At 36.0% G+C, this 17,336-nt stretch overlaps 1 protein-coding gene across 6 annotated transcripts in view; it reads right to left on the bottom strand.

Annotated features, from left to right (window-relative positions):
- Positions 1–17,336, bottom strand: part of ttn (titin) — a 324,330-nt gene that overhangs the window by 177,828 nt on the left and 129,166 nt on the right. For all 6 annotated transcript variants that reach the window (XM_033023845.1, XM_033023846.1, XM_033023847.1 and 3 more), the window contains exons 99-110: positions 16,533–16,811; positions 16,136–16,414; positions 15,722–16,009; positions 15,282–15,569; positions 13,406–13,696; positions 12,141–12,428; positions 11,701–11,988; positions 10,054–10,344; positions 5,836–6,123; positions 5,225–5,512; positions 3,951–4,241; positions 2,877–3,164 (exon numbers count right to left, since the gene is read on the bottom strand). In XM_033023845.1, the coding sequence (XP_032879736.1) occupies positions 2,877–3,164; positions 3,951–4,241; positions 5,225–5,512; positions 5,836–6,123; positions 10,054–10,344; positions 11,701–11,988; positions 12,141–12,428; positions 13,406–13,696; positions 15,282–15,569; positions 15,722–16,009; positions 16,136–16,414; positions 16,533–16,811 (3,447 nt within the window). The remainder of the gene's footprint in view (positions 1–2,876; positions 3,165–3,950; positions 4,242–5,224; positions 5,513–5,835; positions 6,124–10,053; positions 10,345–11,700; positions 11,989–12,140; positions 12,429–13,405; positions 13,697–15,281; positions 15,570–15,721; positions 16,010–16,135; positions 16,415–16,532; positions 16,812–17,336) is intronic.

The raw sequence follows: 17,336 nt of genomic DNA, 5'->3' as shown, positions 1-17,336 counted from the left end.
TCTGGGTTAAGAAGTTTTTCCTCATCTCAGTCCTAAATGGCCTACCCCTTATTCTTAAACTGTGACACCTGACCCAACACCGGGAACATTTTTCCTGCATCTAGCTTGTCCAATCCTTTAAGAATTGTATATGTTTCTATAAGATAACCTCTCATCCTTCTAAATTCCAGTGAACACAAGCCCAGTCAACCCATTCTTTCATCATATGTCAGCTTGCCATCCCAAGAATTAACCCGGTGAACCCACGCTGCATTCCCTCAATATCAATAATGTCTTTCCTCAAATTAGGAGACCAAAATTGCACACAATACTCCCGGTGCGGTCGTACCAGGGCCCTGTTCAACTATAGTAGGACCTCCGTGCTTTTAAACTAAAATCCTCCCGCAATGAAGGCCAATAGCTTTCTTCACTGCCTGCTGTACCTGCATGCTTACTTTCAGTGACTGATTTACAAGCACATTCAGATCTCGTTCCACCTCCCCTTTTCCTAATCTGACACCATTTAGATAATAATATGCCTTCCTGTTCTGCCACCAAAGTGGATAACGTCACATTTATCCACATTATACTGCATCTGCCATGCATCTGCCCACTCACTCAACCTACCCAAGTCACCCTTCAGCCTCAAAACATCCTCATCGCAGCTCATACTGCCACCCAGCGTTGTGTTATCCGCAAACTTGGAGATGTCACATTTAATTCCCTCGTCTAAATCGTTGTAAATAACTGGGGTCCCAGCACCGAGCCCTGTGGCACCCCACTAGTCACTGCCTGCCATTCTGAAAAGGACCCATTAATTCCTACTGTTTGCTTCCTGACTGCCAATCAATCCATGTCAATACCCTACCCCGATATCATGTGCTCTAATTTTGCACACTAATCTCTAGTGTGGGACTCTGTCAAAGGCTTTTTGAAAGTCCAGATACACCACATCCACTGGCTCTCCCTTATCCATTATACTTGTTGCATCCTCAAACAATTCCGGAAGATTAGTGATGCATGGTTTCCCCTTCATTAATCATGCTGAATTTGACCGATCCTGTCACTGCTTTTAAATGCGCTGCTTTAACATCTTTAACTAACTACTCAAGCATCTTCCCCACTACCGATGTAAGGCTAACTGGTCTATAATTCCCCGTTTTCTCTATCCCTCCTTTCTTAAACAGTGGGGTTACATTGACATATGTGTCCACCAGTTATCGATATACCCTCCAGTCCACAGGAACTGATCCAAAGTTGAGAGAACATTGGAAAATGATCACCAATGCATCCATGATTTCTAGGGCCACCTCCTTGTCCTTTATCCTATCTCCAATAAAAATGGAAGAGGGTACGTTCAAAATGCTCCTGATGTTGTGCACTTTAACCTCTGAACCAAACACCACCTATTGGATTTTAGGAGTTAATATTCAAAATAATCATTGTACCACTCTTGAATCCCCAACAGATTGCAATTTTACAAATTCACATCAGTACATCGTTTGGCATAAAACTCATGCATTTTCTCTACATAATTAGAATTCAAGTATTTCTTTCCCCATCTTTCTATCGTGGTGTGGATCTAATTGTAATATTTAATTAATATAGATATTGTTGATAAAGCCATTCAGGAACAATAGAGAAAGATTCAATTAACGAGAATAAGGAATCAGCCACACATCCATATATTTGTTACTACTTGGCAATGGCTGGGACATGTTGGTTTATATGCAAAATTACATTTGCAATCATAGAAATTCCCATTCAGAAAGGCAATTGGGTCTTTGTGGTTGTACCAACACAATAGCTACACATTGTAATTACATTAATTGTAAGAAGGTGGTGGGCAGACCTACCCCCATGTTTTACAAATCAAAAATATTGCGCTCTTATCTATTTTGATATATATGTGTGGTCGACATATGTGTCCACCAGTTATCGATATACAAATAATTCATCAAGGTATAAAAAAAATAATTACACTTGAACATGAAATTGTACTACTGTGAACATGTTAATAATTACTTATATGATATATCTCATGCTTTAAAATTATATGCATCATCATTTCATAACAATAATTAGTTATGTTTTGTTTTATGCTTAGCAAACAAAAAGAACATAACATTCTTCGGTATTGCAACTAAAAAAAGATTTCTGCTGCAATATGAAAAACATTTAGTAAGTATTGAAACACAGAAGTGATGATATTGAGCTTTGTAACGAACAGAGCTACAATTAAATATAAGTCTGTCTTCTCTATGACACAGAATATAAAATGCATTAGCTCAGTAATAAATCACATTGGCTATCTAACAACAAGTAAAAACAAATTGTGATTAAAAATCAGAAGTCAAAAAATGCAATAATGTCATAATAGTTCTTTATGAATTTATAAGCAAGAGGCAATGTTCTTTTTTTATTAGGTATCACAAAACAGCAAAGGGGTCTTGGCCTATGCAGTTACACCATCTGGTTTAGTTTAGTTTAGTGCCACATGTACCGAGGTACAGTGAAAAGCTTTTTTGTTGTATGCTAACCAGTCGGCATAAAGACTATATATGATTACTCTTTAGAATCATCAAGTCAAGGAACGACATATGGCAGCTTGGCACATACAAGTCCAATTAGTTTATGAATTCAATTTGTGAATTGAATTCATTTCATAAATATGACCATTGATTGTTGGTTGTTTCAGCCATCAAGATCAAAACTACATGACCGAGGAATCTTCCTTTGTCCTTCAATACAATAAAGATATTGTATCTCAAGGCAACTTCAATTTTGCCTTAATACATAAAAGTTCAAGAAGTTGAATGTTTAGCAAACCATGATTTTACAAATTTGTGGCATCCATACATCACTCACATCATAACAAATAACAATTTAATTCATACCTTGGATTGTTAGCTTGGCTTTGGAATTGTCAGTTCCAGCCTCATTTGTGGCTTTACACAGGAAGTCACCACTATCTGTTTTGGCAACTGTTTTAATTTCAACTGTGGCTGTGCCATCTATGAAAGTGATGTTCAGTTTTTCAGATGGTTTTATTTCTTTCCTATCTTTGAACCATTGGACATTAATTGGTTCCGACCCATGAACATGACATTTTAGCTGCAATAACTCTCCTTCTGTTATTGTCATTGGTTTAAGTGGAATATCAAAGACAGGTGGTTTCTTCAGTTCTAAAACAAAATAAATGTCAATAGTTAATACATTAAAATTTTCATTATCACTTTTATTCCCTCTTCCCCTTGAGATTTTGCCATTTCCAGACAATCCATTTTTCTTTTCATCTTAGCGGCAGACTAGCTCAACATTATAAATGGCCTTCAATAATGCAAGGGATATATGCATTTTTGTCAGGCAATACATTTATGTTATCCTTTAGAACTCATCCACTACACAGAATTTCAACTACTGACCTAGGGGCTAGTGGAATCAAGGGATATGGGGAGAAGGCAGGCACGGGTTATTGATTGGGGACGATCAGCTACGATCACAATAAATGGCGGTGCTGGCTCGAAGGGCCGAATGACCTCTTCCTGCACCTATTTTCTATGATTCTATGACCTATCCAGGAAATGATGAAAAGTGCCCAACAACAAAAAGTAGATGACATAGTATGATGCCCCTGTCAATGGCAGAATGAGGCTAGCTAAAGTTCCTCAAGAACATTACTCACCACCACCTAAAAAGTGACATTGGGGATGCACCATAAATGCTGGCCTTACAACGTAAAAATGAACAACGTATAATTTCTATATAATTTCCACAGCGTTATTGATTAAAAGGCAGACTTTAAACAAAATCTGTACAAGAAAAGTTAACAACATGCAAAGATTTAAGAATGTCCATTCGACATTAGAATAATAAATGGTATCAAGACTAAACAAAAAACGATTCAACAAAACAGAATTTGCCAGTGTAAACTTCCCCATTCCTTATAATGATGAATATCCATCACTGACCTTTGATCAGTACGGACACATTAAACTTTGCTGTGCCTGCATCATTCGCCACTTCACATATGTAGATACCAGAATCAGCAATCTGTGCTTTCTTAATGTTCAAAATGACAAGATTATTTTTAAAGGATAATTCATAATTTCCAGTTTCCAAGACCTCTTGCTCATCTTTGAACCAGGTTACAGATAATGGTTGTGAACCTGAAGCACGAGCTTCAATTTTTATAGATTTTCCTTCTGAATCCTGTATTGTTTCAAGAGGTTTTTTAGTAAAGCTTGGTGGAATTTTACGATCTGTTGGAGAAAAGAGTAGCATCATAAATATCAGACAATTCTAATGAGCCTGGATCATGCTAACTTTTGTCAGTAGTTTCAATTGGATCTGCTGCCAATGAAATGGCAGTTCAACTAATGTTCCATCCTACTGTCATTTAAGTTGGGGAAATTGCTTCTTGGATTCAACAAAAGATCAAGCCAACTGCAGAACTGTATAGACTTAATGCAGATTGTTAAGTAAACATTTTAGGAGGAAATGTGTTACTTTTTAATTTTGTATCTGCTTTATTTTTATGTTTATAATTATTTCTAAATACTTTTGTGTGTTTAGTTAACATCTTTATTTTTGATTAAGTTAAAAATAATTTTGTCATCTTTTTAATTACTTGCATTTAAAAATAGTATCAATGTATTTCATCTCCAGCTTTGTAAGCTGCCAGGAATTTTAGAGGCAGGGCATTTTTTCTCTGCCACCTGATGAAATATTATAGGACTCCAGAATGAAGACGAACAAATTGGAGCCTCTGCAATGAGTGCTAGTAAGACGCAGAAAGACTACTGTCAGTGTCTCATGCACAATATGATCCATAGATTATTGATCTCATATCATCAGAGGTATTAATCTTCCATGAGAAAAGTATTGGTATCAGAATTTCAGCCTTGTTCTTGTTGAGCATGTTATTTGGTTTAGTACTGCCATTATTTTTTCATCCTTAAACATTATAATTGTACCTCAAGAAAGAATGGTTGAAGAAGGTGTCTTTTTAAAGTAAAGAATAATTAATATTAAGAAAATCTTTTTACTTTTAATGTTATATCTCATAGATTAGCTTTTTTAACCCATTGGCATTCCACTTACAAACATAACAAAACTGGTTAAATAACTGGCCAAAATAAATTAAAAAAGATGTAAAATTAAATATTTTTTTCATAAATAATAAACCCTGTTCTCATAAGATATACTAGACAGTAAGGTATTATAATTATTATTGAGCAATAACCTTTCACGGTCACTTGAGTTTTGCAGGAATCCTTTCCAAGATCATTGCTGGCCTCACAAATGTATTGGCCAGCATCTCCCTTGTCTGCTTTCAGCATTATCAAATGAGCTGTATTTTCCACATAAGTTATCTTGTAATTGCCACCCGATCGAATCTCTTTGTGATCTTTCGACCAAGTAACTTTAATTGGGGAAGAGCCAATTAAGTGGCATTCAAGGTCCACAGTTTTTCCAATTGTAACTTCCACTTGTTCTAGCTTTTTGTCAAATAGAGGAGCAACTCGAGACTCTGAAAAAATAACAAGAATTGTAAATGTATAAACAGTAAAATAATAACATACAGCAATAAGTGTGGAAAGCAGATATTGAAGAGTAAATACCAGAAAATTAAGGTAACTGCTAATTAAGCAAAGAATCAGAACAAGTTTATATTTAACCAAACATAGAGGGGCAACTCTATACACCGGAAACATTATAGAAAAGAGTTGTAAAAGTTATTACAAAAGTGTGAATTACAATAAGGTCTGTCAATGACAGATCAAAGCAAATATTAAAGTTAAGATCAATGTTCATTAATTATAGGTGCCTTGATAAATATTTAAGCCAACATACCTTTGAGAGCTAGTGTCGAACTACATGAAGCAACCCCAACTACGTTGGAAGCTTTGCAAGTGTATTCACCAGCATGATTCATCTCAGTATTAAGAATTTTAAGAATTGCTTCATTCTCTATGAAAGATGTAATTAAGTTTGTTCCAGGCAGCAATTTTACACCGTCTTTAAACCAAGAAGTTTCAATTGGAGCTGAACCAGCTATACAACACTCAAATGTGGCTGGTAAATCAAGAGTTACTTCCATATTCTCCATTTTTCTTAAGAAAGAAGGTGGAGTTTTATGCTCTGTAAAATAAAAATAGTCATGGAGTAAGACCATTCAACCATCCTAACGCTCAGTGATTCATGTACAAAGATTTTGAGATCTTCACACCAACGATCGCGTACTATGAAAGCAACAGATAAGAAGCTTGACATCCACTTGTACAATGCAGCCAACCACGATAAGCCAATTTAAACATGAATTCCATAGAAACATAGAAAATAGGTGCAGGAGTAGGCCATTCGGCCCTTCGAGCCAGCACCGCCATTCAATATAATCAAGGTTGATCATCTAAAATCGGTATCCCGTCCCTGCTTTTTCCCCATATCCCTTGATGCCTTTAGCCCTAAAAACTAAATCTAACTCTCTCTTGAAAACATCCAGTGAATTGGCCTCCACTGCCTTTTATGGCGGAGAATTCCACAGATTCACAACTCTCTGGGTGAAAACGTTTTTCCTCATCTCGATCCTAAATGGCCTACCCTTTATTCTTAAACTGTGACCTTTGGCTCTGGACTCCCCCAACATCAGGAACATTTTTCCTACATCTAGCCTGTCCAATCCTTTAAGGCTAGATGCAGGAAATATGTTTCTATAGGCAAGGCAAGGCAAGGCAAGGCAAGGCAAGGCAAGGCAAGGCAACTTTATTTATATAGCACATTTCATACACGAGGCAGACTCAAAGTGCTTCACATAAAAACATGTCATACAATAAAATGAAATAATAAAATGAAATAAAATAGAAGAACTAAAAGAAAAGAAAAGCAAAATTAAAAATGCATTATAAAAAGTGCAAAAGTTAAAAGTGCAATGTAGTTAAGATTTAGCTGAAAGCTAAAGTAAACATAAAAGTTTTCAGTCTTATTTTAAAAGTGGTCAAAGTTGAGGCAAGTCTTAAATCTTCAGGAAGTTTATTCCAGCTATTTGTTGCATAGTAACTAAATCCTGCTTTCCCATGTTTTGTATTTACTCTGGGAATCACTAACAGATTGGTTTCAGAAGATCTTAGCAGTCTAGAAGGCTTATATAGTGGAAGCATGTCAGTGATATACTTTGGTCCTAAACCATGTAGTGATTTATAGGTGAGCAGCAGGATTTTAAAATCAATTATCTGACATACAGGGAGCCAATGTAAGGATTTAAGAATTGGTGTAATGTGTTCAAATTTTTTGGTCTTTGTTAGAACTCTAGCAACAGTGTTCTGAACAAGCTGTAGCTGCCTGACAGTTTTTTTCGGAAGACCTGCAAGGAGACCGTTACAATAATCTAGCCTACTAGTAATAAAGGCATGTACAAGTTTTTCTAAGTCTTGAGCTGACATGAGTCCTCTTAATCTTGCTACGTTTTTGAGGTGATAGTAGGCCGATTTTGTTACTGATTTGATGTGACTGTCGAAATTTAAATCTGAATCCATAAGATTCCCTCTCATCCTTCTAAATTCCAAACAACATCACGGCACTGTGACTGCAGTGTGTGTCATCTACAAAATACACTGCAATCACTTGCCAAGGCAAATCTGACAGTATCTGCTAAAGCCATGAACTCGAGTAGAGTTCAAGAAAGAGCACGGCACCAGCTCACAATATTTTGACTTGAAAGATATTGCTGTCATAATCACTGAGTTTAATTTGTGGAATCCCCAATGGCATTATCAGCTGCCTTTTCTGGAAATCTATGGCATGTTCAAGAAGGTGAATAACCACCACCTTATCAAGGGCCATTAGGGATGGACAATAATTATTGGCCTTCCTAGTTATGCCCAATCCTGAAATAAAAATAATTTCTACTTATATTCTGTAGTAAATCACTGGTTGAAAAATACTATTTAAATGGAATGTTGACAAGAGGTGTTTACAATAGGCAAGGATATTAAAATTCATTGCACACCAGTATAATGAATAATAGAAAACACAATTAACAGGAGCAGGAATAGGCAATTCAGCCCCTTGCACCTGCTCCAGCATTCAGCGATGTTTTGAATGAACATAACAATTGAGACTTCACAGTCCTCTGGGCTGGAGAATTCCAAAGGTACACCACACTAGAGTAATATTTCCTCATCTCAGCTGAAATGTCTTATTTGAGGCCCAAACATTGTGGTTTAGACTCCTCAATCAGGGAAAACAGTCTTTATTTCAAATCATTTTTTAAAATTCTTGAAACATCACTTTTCATTCTTTTAAATTCTATAGGACATAATCCCATCTCTCTTCGTTCGATGAAAGCAGAATTCTTGGAATCAGTTTAGTGAATTTTTCTTTCATTCTCTCTTTGGCAAGTACACCTTTGTTGAGTAAGGAAACCAAAACTGTAACCAATTCTTCAGGTGCGATTTCACCAACTATACAATTGCAATAAAAGTTCCTTACTCCTGTGATGCAATTCTCCCATTGTAAAGGCTAACCCCATCACATGCTACTCTTGCATGTTGGTCTTCGGTGGCTTTGTACAAGCACACACAGGTCCCATTGATCATTAATACCACTCAATCTCTCTCAATTTAACAAATACTCTACTTTTCTGCTACGTTCGCCACAATGGATGACCTCACACCTTTCCACATTATATTCCACTTGCAACATTCATGCCCGCTCTTTCAGCTCGTACATAGCTTCCCCATATGACATAGTCCAATGAACACAATCTCCCCTAGTTTACTATCATCAACAAATTTTGGAATTCAGTGTTTGGTCCCCTCACCCAAATTGCTGATATAGATTGTGAATAGCTGGTGCCCAAGCATCAGTTGTAGTGTTATTACTGGATAGTGCTCCTACCTAATTGAAGCCTGTCAACCTGAGAAAGAACTGTTGATTCACATTCCTTGCTTTCTGTCCGATAATTAATTCTCAATCCATGTCACCATATTACTCTAAAATCCATGTGCTCTGATCTTATTGACCAACTGCCTTAATGAAAGCATAAATCTAATCCACTCGTTTGTCTTTATCTATTCTACTGGTCACATCCTTAAAGAAGTCCAGTGAATTAGTCAAACATAATTTACCTTTCATAAATCCTTATTGATTATCCTTCTCAAGGTGTTCTGCTATTAAATCTTTCAATGTAGTTTCCGGTACTTTTTCTACCACTGATGTTAGGCTAACAGTAGTACCCTGTTCCTCTCACTCTCCTTTCTTACATAGTCATGCCATATTTGCTACTCTCCAATCCATAGCACTAGGTCCAGAATTCAGCTGTAAAAAATGATAAGCAGAACTATCCCTGCTTCTAAGGTTGCTGCAGTAACTCAGCAGGACTAGGCAGTATCTCTGGAGAGAAGGAATGGGTGATGTTTTGGGTCGAGACCCTTCTTCAGAATCCTTGCTTCTAAATCCACTTCCTTCAAATCTCAAAAAAGATGTAGATCATCCGTTCCTTTGTATTTATCATCTTTCAAGTTCACTAACTCTTTTAGTACTTTTTCTTGTCCAATACTGTAATACTGTGCCTTCAGTTCTGCATTTTTGCTGGACACTCTATTATAGGTTGTGTATCTTCTTTTATGAAGACAGGTGCAAAGTGTCTCTTCCATTTCCTTATTTCCCAATATAAATTCTGCTCCCTCAGTCTGTAAAGGCCCACATTTTGCCATATTTTTTTAACCTAACCTTCAATGTCTTTAGAATCCATTTTTATGTTTCTTTACAATCTACTCACAAATCCATGTTGTCTTTCTTGATCAATTTCTTTACTGAACCCAGCTTTACTAAGTTCTAAAATGCTCACAATTTTCAAGCTTACTGAAATTTCTGTCATGTATATAAGGCTCTTCATTTTATTTGATAATGTCTTCAATTTCTCTTGTGAACCATGGATTAATCACTTTGCCTTTGGGTTTTGTATCTTAAAAGGAATATATTTCTAACAATACTTAAACACAAATACCAATGAATATGACTGAAGAAACAAAAGCATTTGTAACCCTTACAATAACTAATCCCTTCACTAACCTTGAATCAGAACAGACACATGAACTTCTGCAGTGCCTGCTTCATTGGATGCTTCACATGTATAGACACCAGAGTCAGCAAGCTGTGCTTTCTTAATGTTCAATTGTACTACATTATTTTTAAATAATAATATGTAATTTTCAGTTTGCAAAATTTCTTGCTCATCTTTGAACCAGGTTATAGATAATGGTTGTGAACCTGAAACACGAGCTTCAATATTTATGGATTGTCCTTCTGATTCCTGTATTGTTTGATGAGGTTTTTTGGTAAAGTTTGGTGGAATTAAATAATCTGCAACAGAAAGAAGTAGCATTGTGAATATCATATAGAACTAACCGGCCTAGGGTAAACTGACTTTTACTGATGTTTTCGCTTGAACAATTGGTAGTCAATCATTGAAATTATACTTTTCAGTTTCCAGAGTATTAACATGGACTTCTTGTTCGTTCACTGTAATGCTCAACCCAAGAAGCAGAATTTGACATTATGTTGGGGAAGTTGTTTCTTGGATCATGGGCAAGGTTCAGACTTGCTGCAAGATCTGACACAATGTTCATTTTAACGAGAATTGCAGAGCGAAAGGTTTGTAGCTAAAATTGTCGTATTTAATTTTGTATTTCCTTTAGTTCTTTTGAGTGCTTTGATGTGTTTTAGGTAACATTTATATTTTTAAATTATTTTACGATTAAAATTTTTTTTTAAAAGAATTCATTATTTACTTCAATTTAACAGTTTTTAATCTACCTTTAAATGTCTGCCAATTAAAAACTAATAAAATAATTGACAAGCACTTCAGTTGGTAAAACCTGTTGCCAGCTGATAGCACGTTTCCAGAAAAGGGCCTCTTTTTTTGAACAATCGAATACGAATGCTGCTGGACTCCACAGTGTGGAAAATCATTAGGATAGGATCTTTGTTTTGGACCCTGGTTAAAGCAACAGCAAATTAGGTAGGAACCAGATTAGATAATCGGATCCTTAGATATTTTATTTTTTTTCAGTGATATTATACTTCTATGACTGAAATGTGATCACTCGCCCACTCACTGTATACATTCAAGGCTAAGGCGTACAAATTACAAGCAGCTCTTGCCACGTTGCGAAAATTTGTCCTTACAGAATTCACTAATCACCACCCAAAGTTTTGCAGCACCACATACTGGAAAATACCAATATGGCAACAACTCCCACCTCCCCTCGTAATGTAGGGATAACCTGCACTGGGCACTTTCAAAACAAAGAGGACTAAGAAATTGGACAGGAAATTGGATGAGATACATAAGTTCAGCCTTTTTCTTATTAACTGATGGAGCAGACTGTATGCCCTCATCTTGCTTTCATTCTTGGTTCTTAAAAACTAAGCATACACATCAGGAAATAAATTGAAACTGATACGTTAACAAAATAAAGAATTAATGATATTAAAATATTACCTCTATTTTTTTATATTACTTTTCATAGATTTGTTTTTTAAGCTGTTACCAGGAAAGCCAAAATAAGAATTCTACATGCAAAATAAAAACTGACCATGATTTGTTAGCATAATTTTGAGATTGCAAAAGAAACATTCTCCTGTGAAATTCATAAAGCATAGGCTCATAAGATGTACTTATAAGGAAATAAAGACAATAACTGTATTGATCAATACCTTTCACAGTCACTTCAGTTTTGCATGAATCCTTTCCAATATCATTGCTGGCCTCACAAATGTATTCACAAGCATCTTCCTTGTCTGCTTTCAGAATAATCAGGTGAGGTGTATTGTCTACAAAAGATATCTTGTAATTGACACCTGATCGAATCTCTTTGTCATCTTTCAGCCAAGTAACTTTAATTGGAGGAGAGCCAATTAAATGGCATTCAAGGTCCACACTTTGCCCGGTTGTAACCTCCACCGGCTCTATTTTTTTGTCAAATACAGGAGCAACTCTATATTCTGAAAACATTGTAAAAAAAAGTTATATTCTATTCTAAAAGTAACAGTTGCAAAGTAATAAGGTCTATCATTAAAAGGTCAAAGCAGATATTAAAGTAAAGCTGAGATTAATGTTAATTAAGCTGCCTCGGTAAATTTTTAATCCAACATACCTTTGAGAGCTAGTTTCGAACTACATGAAGCAACTCCAACTATGTTGGAAGATTTGCAAGTGTATTCACCAGCATGATTCATATCAGTTTTAAGAATATTAAGAGTTGCCACATTCTCTATGAATGATATCATTAAGTTTTCTCCTGGGAGCAATTTTATACCATCTTTAAACCAAGAGGTTTTAATCGGAGCAGAACCAGCTGTACAACATTCAAATGTTACTGGTTGACCAATAGTTATTTCCATATTCTTAATTTTTCTTACGAAAGAGGGTGCAATTTTGTGTTCTGTAAAATAAACCATTATGTGTGACCATTCTGACTTTCTGCATCCGCTCACGGTGATTCAAGTATTAGAAACCCAGGTCACTCCGAAAACACACTTTGCAATCTCTCAACATGACAAATCACTTGCGAAGCTTAATATTATCTCAGACAGTTCCTGCCCATCAGTGTGCACAATGCACTGCATTTACCTGTCTCGGCATCTCTGACTGAACTTCTGCACTGTCTTCATTATTCACAAGTGATAGGTTGCAGGGACTTCCCAAGTATAACAAAAAATGTGCACATCACTAAGGCACTCTCTTTAATATAACTCTCCAAATAAACATACATTTACCCTATAATGTTCTAAAAACATTCACTCGCATCAGTTTTTTAAATACCTATAAGCCAATGATATTAGTTACTTCAATTGAATGCGATTATACTTGCAAGATTTGAAATCACATGATGCAACTGTGTGAGCAAACACTGCATCATAGTAGAACAGAGCATAGCATGGAGCTACTTGGTCAAAGTGGCCTGGTTTTATCACTATATTTATACATTGATTGTACCTCAATATATATATATGCACACTGATATTTGTCCATAAATAATTAAGATAGGGGACAACATTATGATTAGATGGAGAGCAAATCCACTAATAATGAAGATAGACACAAAAAGCTGGGGTAAACTGGCAGCATCTCTGGAGAGAAGGAATGGGTGACGTTTTGGGTCGAGACCCTTCGTCAGACTGATAATGAAGACTGATTGTATAGATTCTCTATTGTTAGTTGAAAGACAAAAACTAAATGGATATGGGTAAAAACAACTGACAGCAGGCAACTGGAAATTAGAATAATGCTCATTGCATGCTTCTTATAACTGAATAATATCAAGATTTTGAAAATAGTGCAATTATTTTACAAACAAACAATGAAATTTACAGGTATAAGCTTCCCCGACCTTTGTAATCACAAGTAGCCATTACTAACCTTGGATCAGTACAGACACATTAAACTTTGCAGTGCCTGTTTCATTGGATGCTTCACATGTATAAACACCAGAATCAGAATGCTGTGCATTCTTGATGTTCAATATTACTATATTATTTTTAAAAGATAATTCATAATTTTCAGATTGCAAGATCTCTTCCTCATCTTTGAACCAAGTTATAGACAATGGTTGTGAACCAGAAACACGAGCTTCAATTTTTATAAATTTTCCTTCTGTTTCCTGTATTGTTTCAATAGGTTTTTTAGTAAAGCTTGGCGGAACTTTACGATCTGTAACAGACAGGGGTAGCACTATGAATATCTTAAACAACAAGCTTGCTGAAGCATGCTAACTTTTGCTAACTGGAACAGTTTCCAATTAAGGGCCTGTCACACTTGGGCGTCATTTGCGCATCACGCAGGTGGCGGGCGAGGATTTTGAGAATCCCCAAATCCTGGGGCGCCGCGCGCTACCGCGCATCACCGCGCCTATGCCACCACACCTCACCACGCAACATGCACGCCACGCGCCATGCATCGTGACGCATAAATGATGTAGCGTAAATGACGCACAAATGACGCCCAAGTGGGACAAGCCCTTTAGTCTTTGAAATGGAGGTGCATTGGCAACACCTGTGGACTTATTGATGTGGACTTATGAATAGTTAACTTTACCATGGGTTTTCAACACATTTATGGTCGGGAAGTCGGTTCTTAGATCAGGCACAAGATCTAATTTTGTGAAAATTCTGATATCCTAATACTTTTAATAGGGATTGTAGAGAAAAAAATTGAGGCAGTAAAGGGGCATGCATTACCATTAAATTTGTTTTTAATTGTTTTAAGGTGGTTTTATGCTTGCTTGATGACTTTGTTCATCCCTTTTTAAAAAAAAAGAATCACCTATTCCAGTAGGTTTATTTTAACAGTCTCTGAATATCAGACACTTTTAAAATGAAAAAGGTCAATTACAACTATTATAGCCAGTAAAGCACCACTCCCAATTTTGTCAGTTGTCAAGAGTTCCTTAGAGCATCCTTACTGTTCCATAGAATGCTTCCTACTCAATAGGTAGAGAACCATTAAGGTAGGCTCTCTACAATAGACCCTGTTAAGGGCTGATTCAGGCAAGCGGGCAGATTAACATAATATGATCTATCTATATATTTCTAAATTATTTTGTGATATTATTCTTTCACAGGACAAATGTAATTGCTTGAAAACTGAATATATTCAAGACCAAGGTCAATGCTTATTGGGTCCATTGAAATGAAGAGTTATGGGAAAGTGCAGGAAATTGAAGTCAATAGAAAAGTTAAACTTTGTTCTTCTTGAATGGGGGAACAGGCTATTTTGTTCTCCTAATTGTAAACCTCATATTGTTTTGGTTGTTGAAAACTATTAATATGCCTCAGGAAATTAATTTTTCAGACTGATATGACAGTAAAATACATATTTAAAGATCAGCATTAAAATAATTCCACTACCTTTGACTATTTTACAAAGTTTGATTATTTTTTAAGTGTCTTCAAATGTATTCAGGAAAAGCAAAATAAAAATTGCACATGGACAACATAATAAAAATTGGCCAAGTAACCAGTAAGGTAGACAAAAATGCTGGAGAAACTCAGCGGGTGAAGCAGCATCTATGGAGCGAAGGAATAGCTATTCCTTAGCTCCATAGATGCTGCCTCACTCACTGAGTTTCTCCAGCATTTTTGTCTACCTTCGATTTTTCCAGCATCTGCAATCTTTCTTGAACAAGTAACCAGTGTGAATCATATTGAAGATGTGAAAAAAACATTACCCTTTGAAATTAGTTAAGTCTGGGCTCTCAGAGTATATATAAAGAGTTGTATTTGTTATTGATTGATACCTTTCACAGTCACGTCAGTTTCGCATGAATCCTTTCCAATATCATTGCTGGCCTCGCAAATGTATTGACAAGCATCTCCCTTGTCTGCTTTCAGAATAATTAGGTGAGGTGTATTTTCAACATAAGATATCTTGTAATTGCCACCTGATCGCATCTCTTTGCCATCCTTCAACCAAGTAACTTTAACTGGTGGAGAGCCAGTTAAGTGGCATTCAAGATCCACACTTTGCCCAGCTGTAACTTCCACTGGTTGTAATCTTTTGTCAAATACAGGGGCAACTCTAGGCTCTAAAGACATAACAAAAATATAATTATATTTGATTGTAAAAGTATAAACAGCAAGGTACTAACATCTAGCAATGTTAGATGAAAGCAGATATTAAAATGTCAATATTATAACATTGAAGAAGTCAAATTAGTAATTATTTAACCCATTTTACCTTTAAGAATTAATCTGGAACTGCATGAAGCATCTCCTATTATGTTAGATGCTTTGCAACTGTATTCACCAGCATGATCCAACTCAGTTTTAAGAATTTGAAGAGATGCTACATTCTCCATGAAAGATATATTTAAGTTTTCTCCAGGGAGCAGTTTTATACCATCTTTAAACCAAGAAGTTTCAATAGGAGCTGAACCAGTCGTGCAACACTCAAATGTTATTGGAAGACCAAGAGTTACTTCCATATTCTTAAGTTTTCTTACAAAAGAAGGTGCCGTTTTGCGTTCTGTAAAATAAACCGGAATGGAATGAATTAATATAATGAGATTATGAAGCTTTAAAAGTTCAAAGAGCTCCAGCATAAATATATACATTCTCCACAAATACCAATTAATCTACCAAAGAACATCACCTTGTACAGTGAACACCGCCTTTGATGAACATACACCTATTTTGTTTTCAGCTTTGCACATAAATTCTCCACAGTCATTCATTGTTACTTTCTTCAATTCCAATTTTGCAATATTGTTTACAAATTCCATTTTGCAATTTGGGGTGGCTCTCAGTTTTGTGTCTCCTTTGTACCAGGCTACTTTAATTTCAGGTGTTCCACTAAGTGTGCATTGAAAAGATCCTGAATCACCAACTGTTATTTCCAGAGGCTCTAAATGTTGGACAAATGTTGGTGGTTCTAAAAAGAAAAAAACGTATCAGTGATTGAAGAAAATGTACATCAAATATTTTTTTAAAGAAACGAGAAAAGCTTTGATTTTTAATCTGCAGCTAAAAGAAATTGAAAGGAAACAAACCCAATATGTTCACTTCAGCATGACAAGTGTCAGTTCCAGCATCATTTTCTACTTCACACATATATGTTGCACCATCGTCTCTGATGGTGTTGAGAATCTCCAAAATACAAGAGGTTTCAGTGGTAGTTATAATATGCTTTTCAGACTGGACTATATCTAACCCATTCTTCTTCCAATGTACTTTGATTTCTGGGGTACCAGAGTATATGCAGTCAAGACAAACTGATTTTCCCAGTATCACAATAGAATCTTTCAATTTTTTCTGGAATACTGCTGGTTCTGGTGAAGAGAGGAAAACAGTTGCAAAAATATATACTTGTAACTCCAGCAAAATGATGTTACCCACATCTATACATTACTAAAACTCTCATCTTGTTTGTTATTATGTCTGTGATTCTGTCTGTTTGTCTGTCTGTTTGGCTGTGATCCTGAAATTACACCAAAACTGTACATGATAGCGCTACAATTTTTGGATGACCTTATTCACCAGCGTCCTGTGGTATGGTATATCAAAGTTTTGTTCAGATATATTTTACAAGTTATTCACATTTTAAACTTTAAAAATGTAACTTTTCACTTAAAAAAATTCAATTGCACTTTATCTGCCCCTGCCTTTACAATGTTACAAATGACAGGACACTGAGTCCTGTCATTTGTAACATTGTAACGGGCAGGGGCAGGGGTAGTTGAATTGGATTTTAGTCAATCTTTTAAAAATTAAAAAGAGGGAGGGTGAAGAGGAGGGGGAGGGAGTGCTGGGGATGAGGGGAAATGAGCCGCACCTGCACAGTTGGGGGCTATGGG

This window comes from Amblyraja radiata, chromosome 7 (assembly GCF_010909765.2).
Source record: "Amblyraja radiata isolate CabotCenter1 chromosome 7, sAmbRad1.1.pri, whole genome shotgun sequence".
Lineage (NCBI taxonomy): Eukaryota > Metazoa > Chordata > Chondrichthyes > Rajiformes > Rajidae > Amblyraja > Amblyraja radiata.
This window is presented reverse-complemented; position numbering and strand designations above follow the sequence as displayed.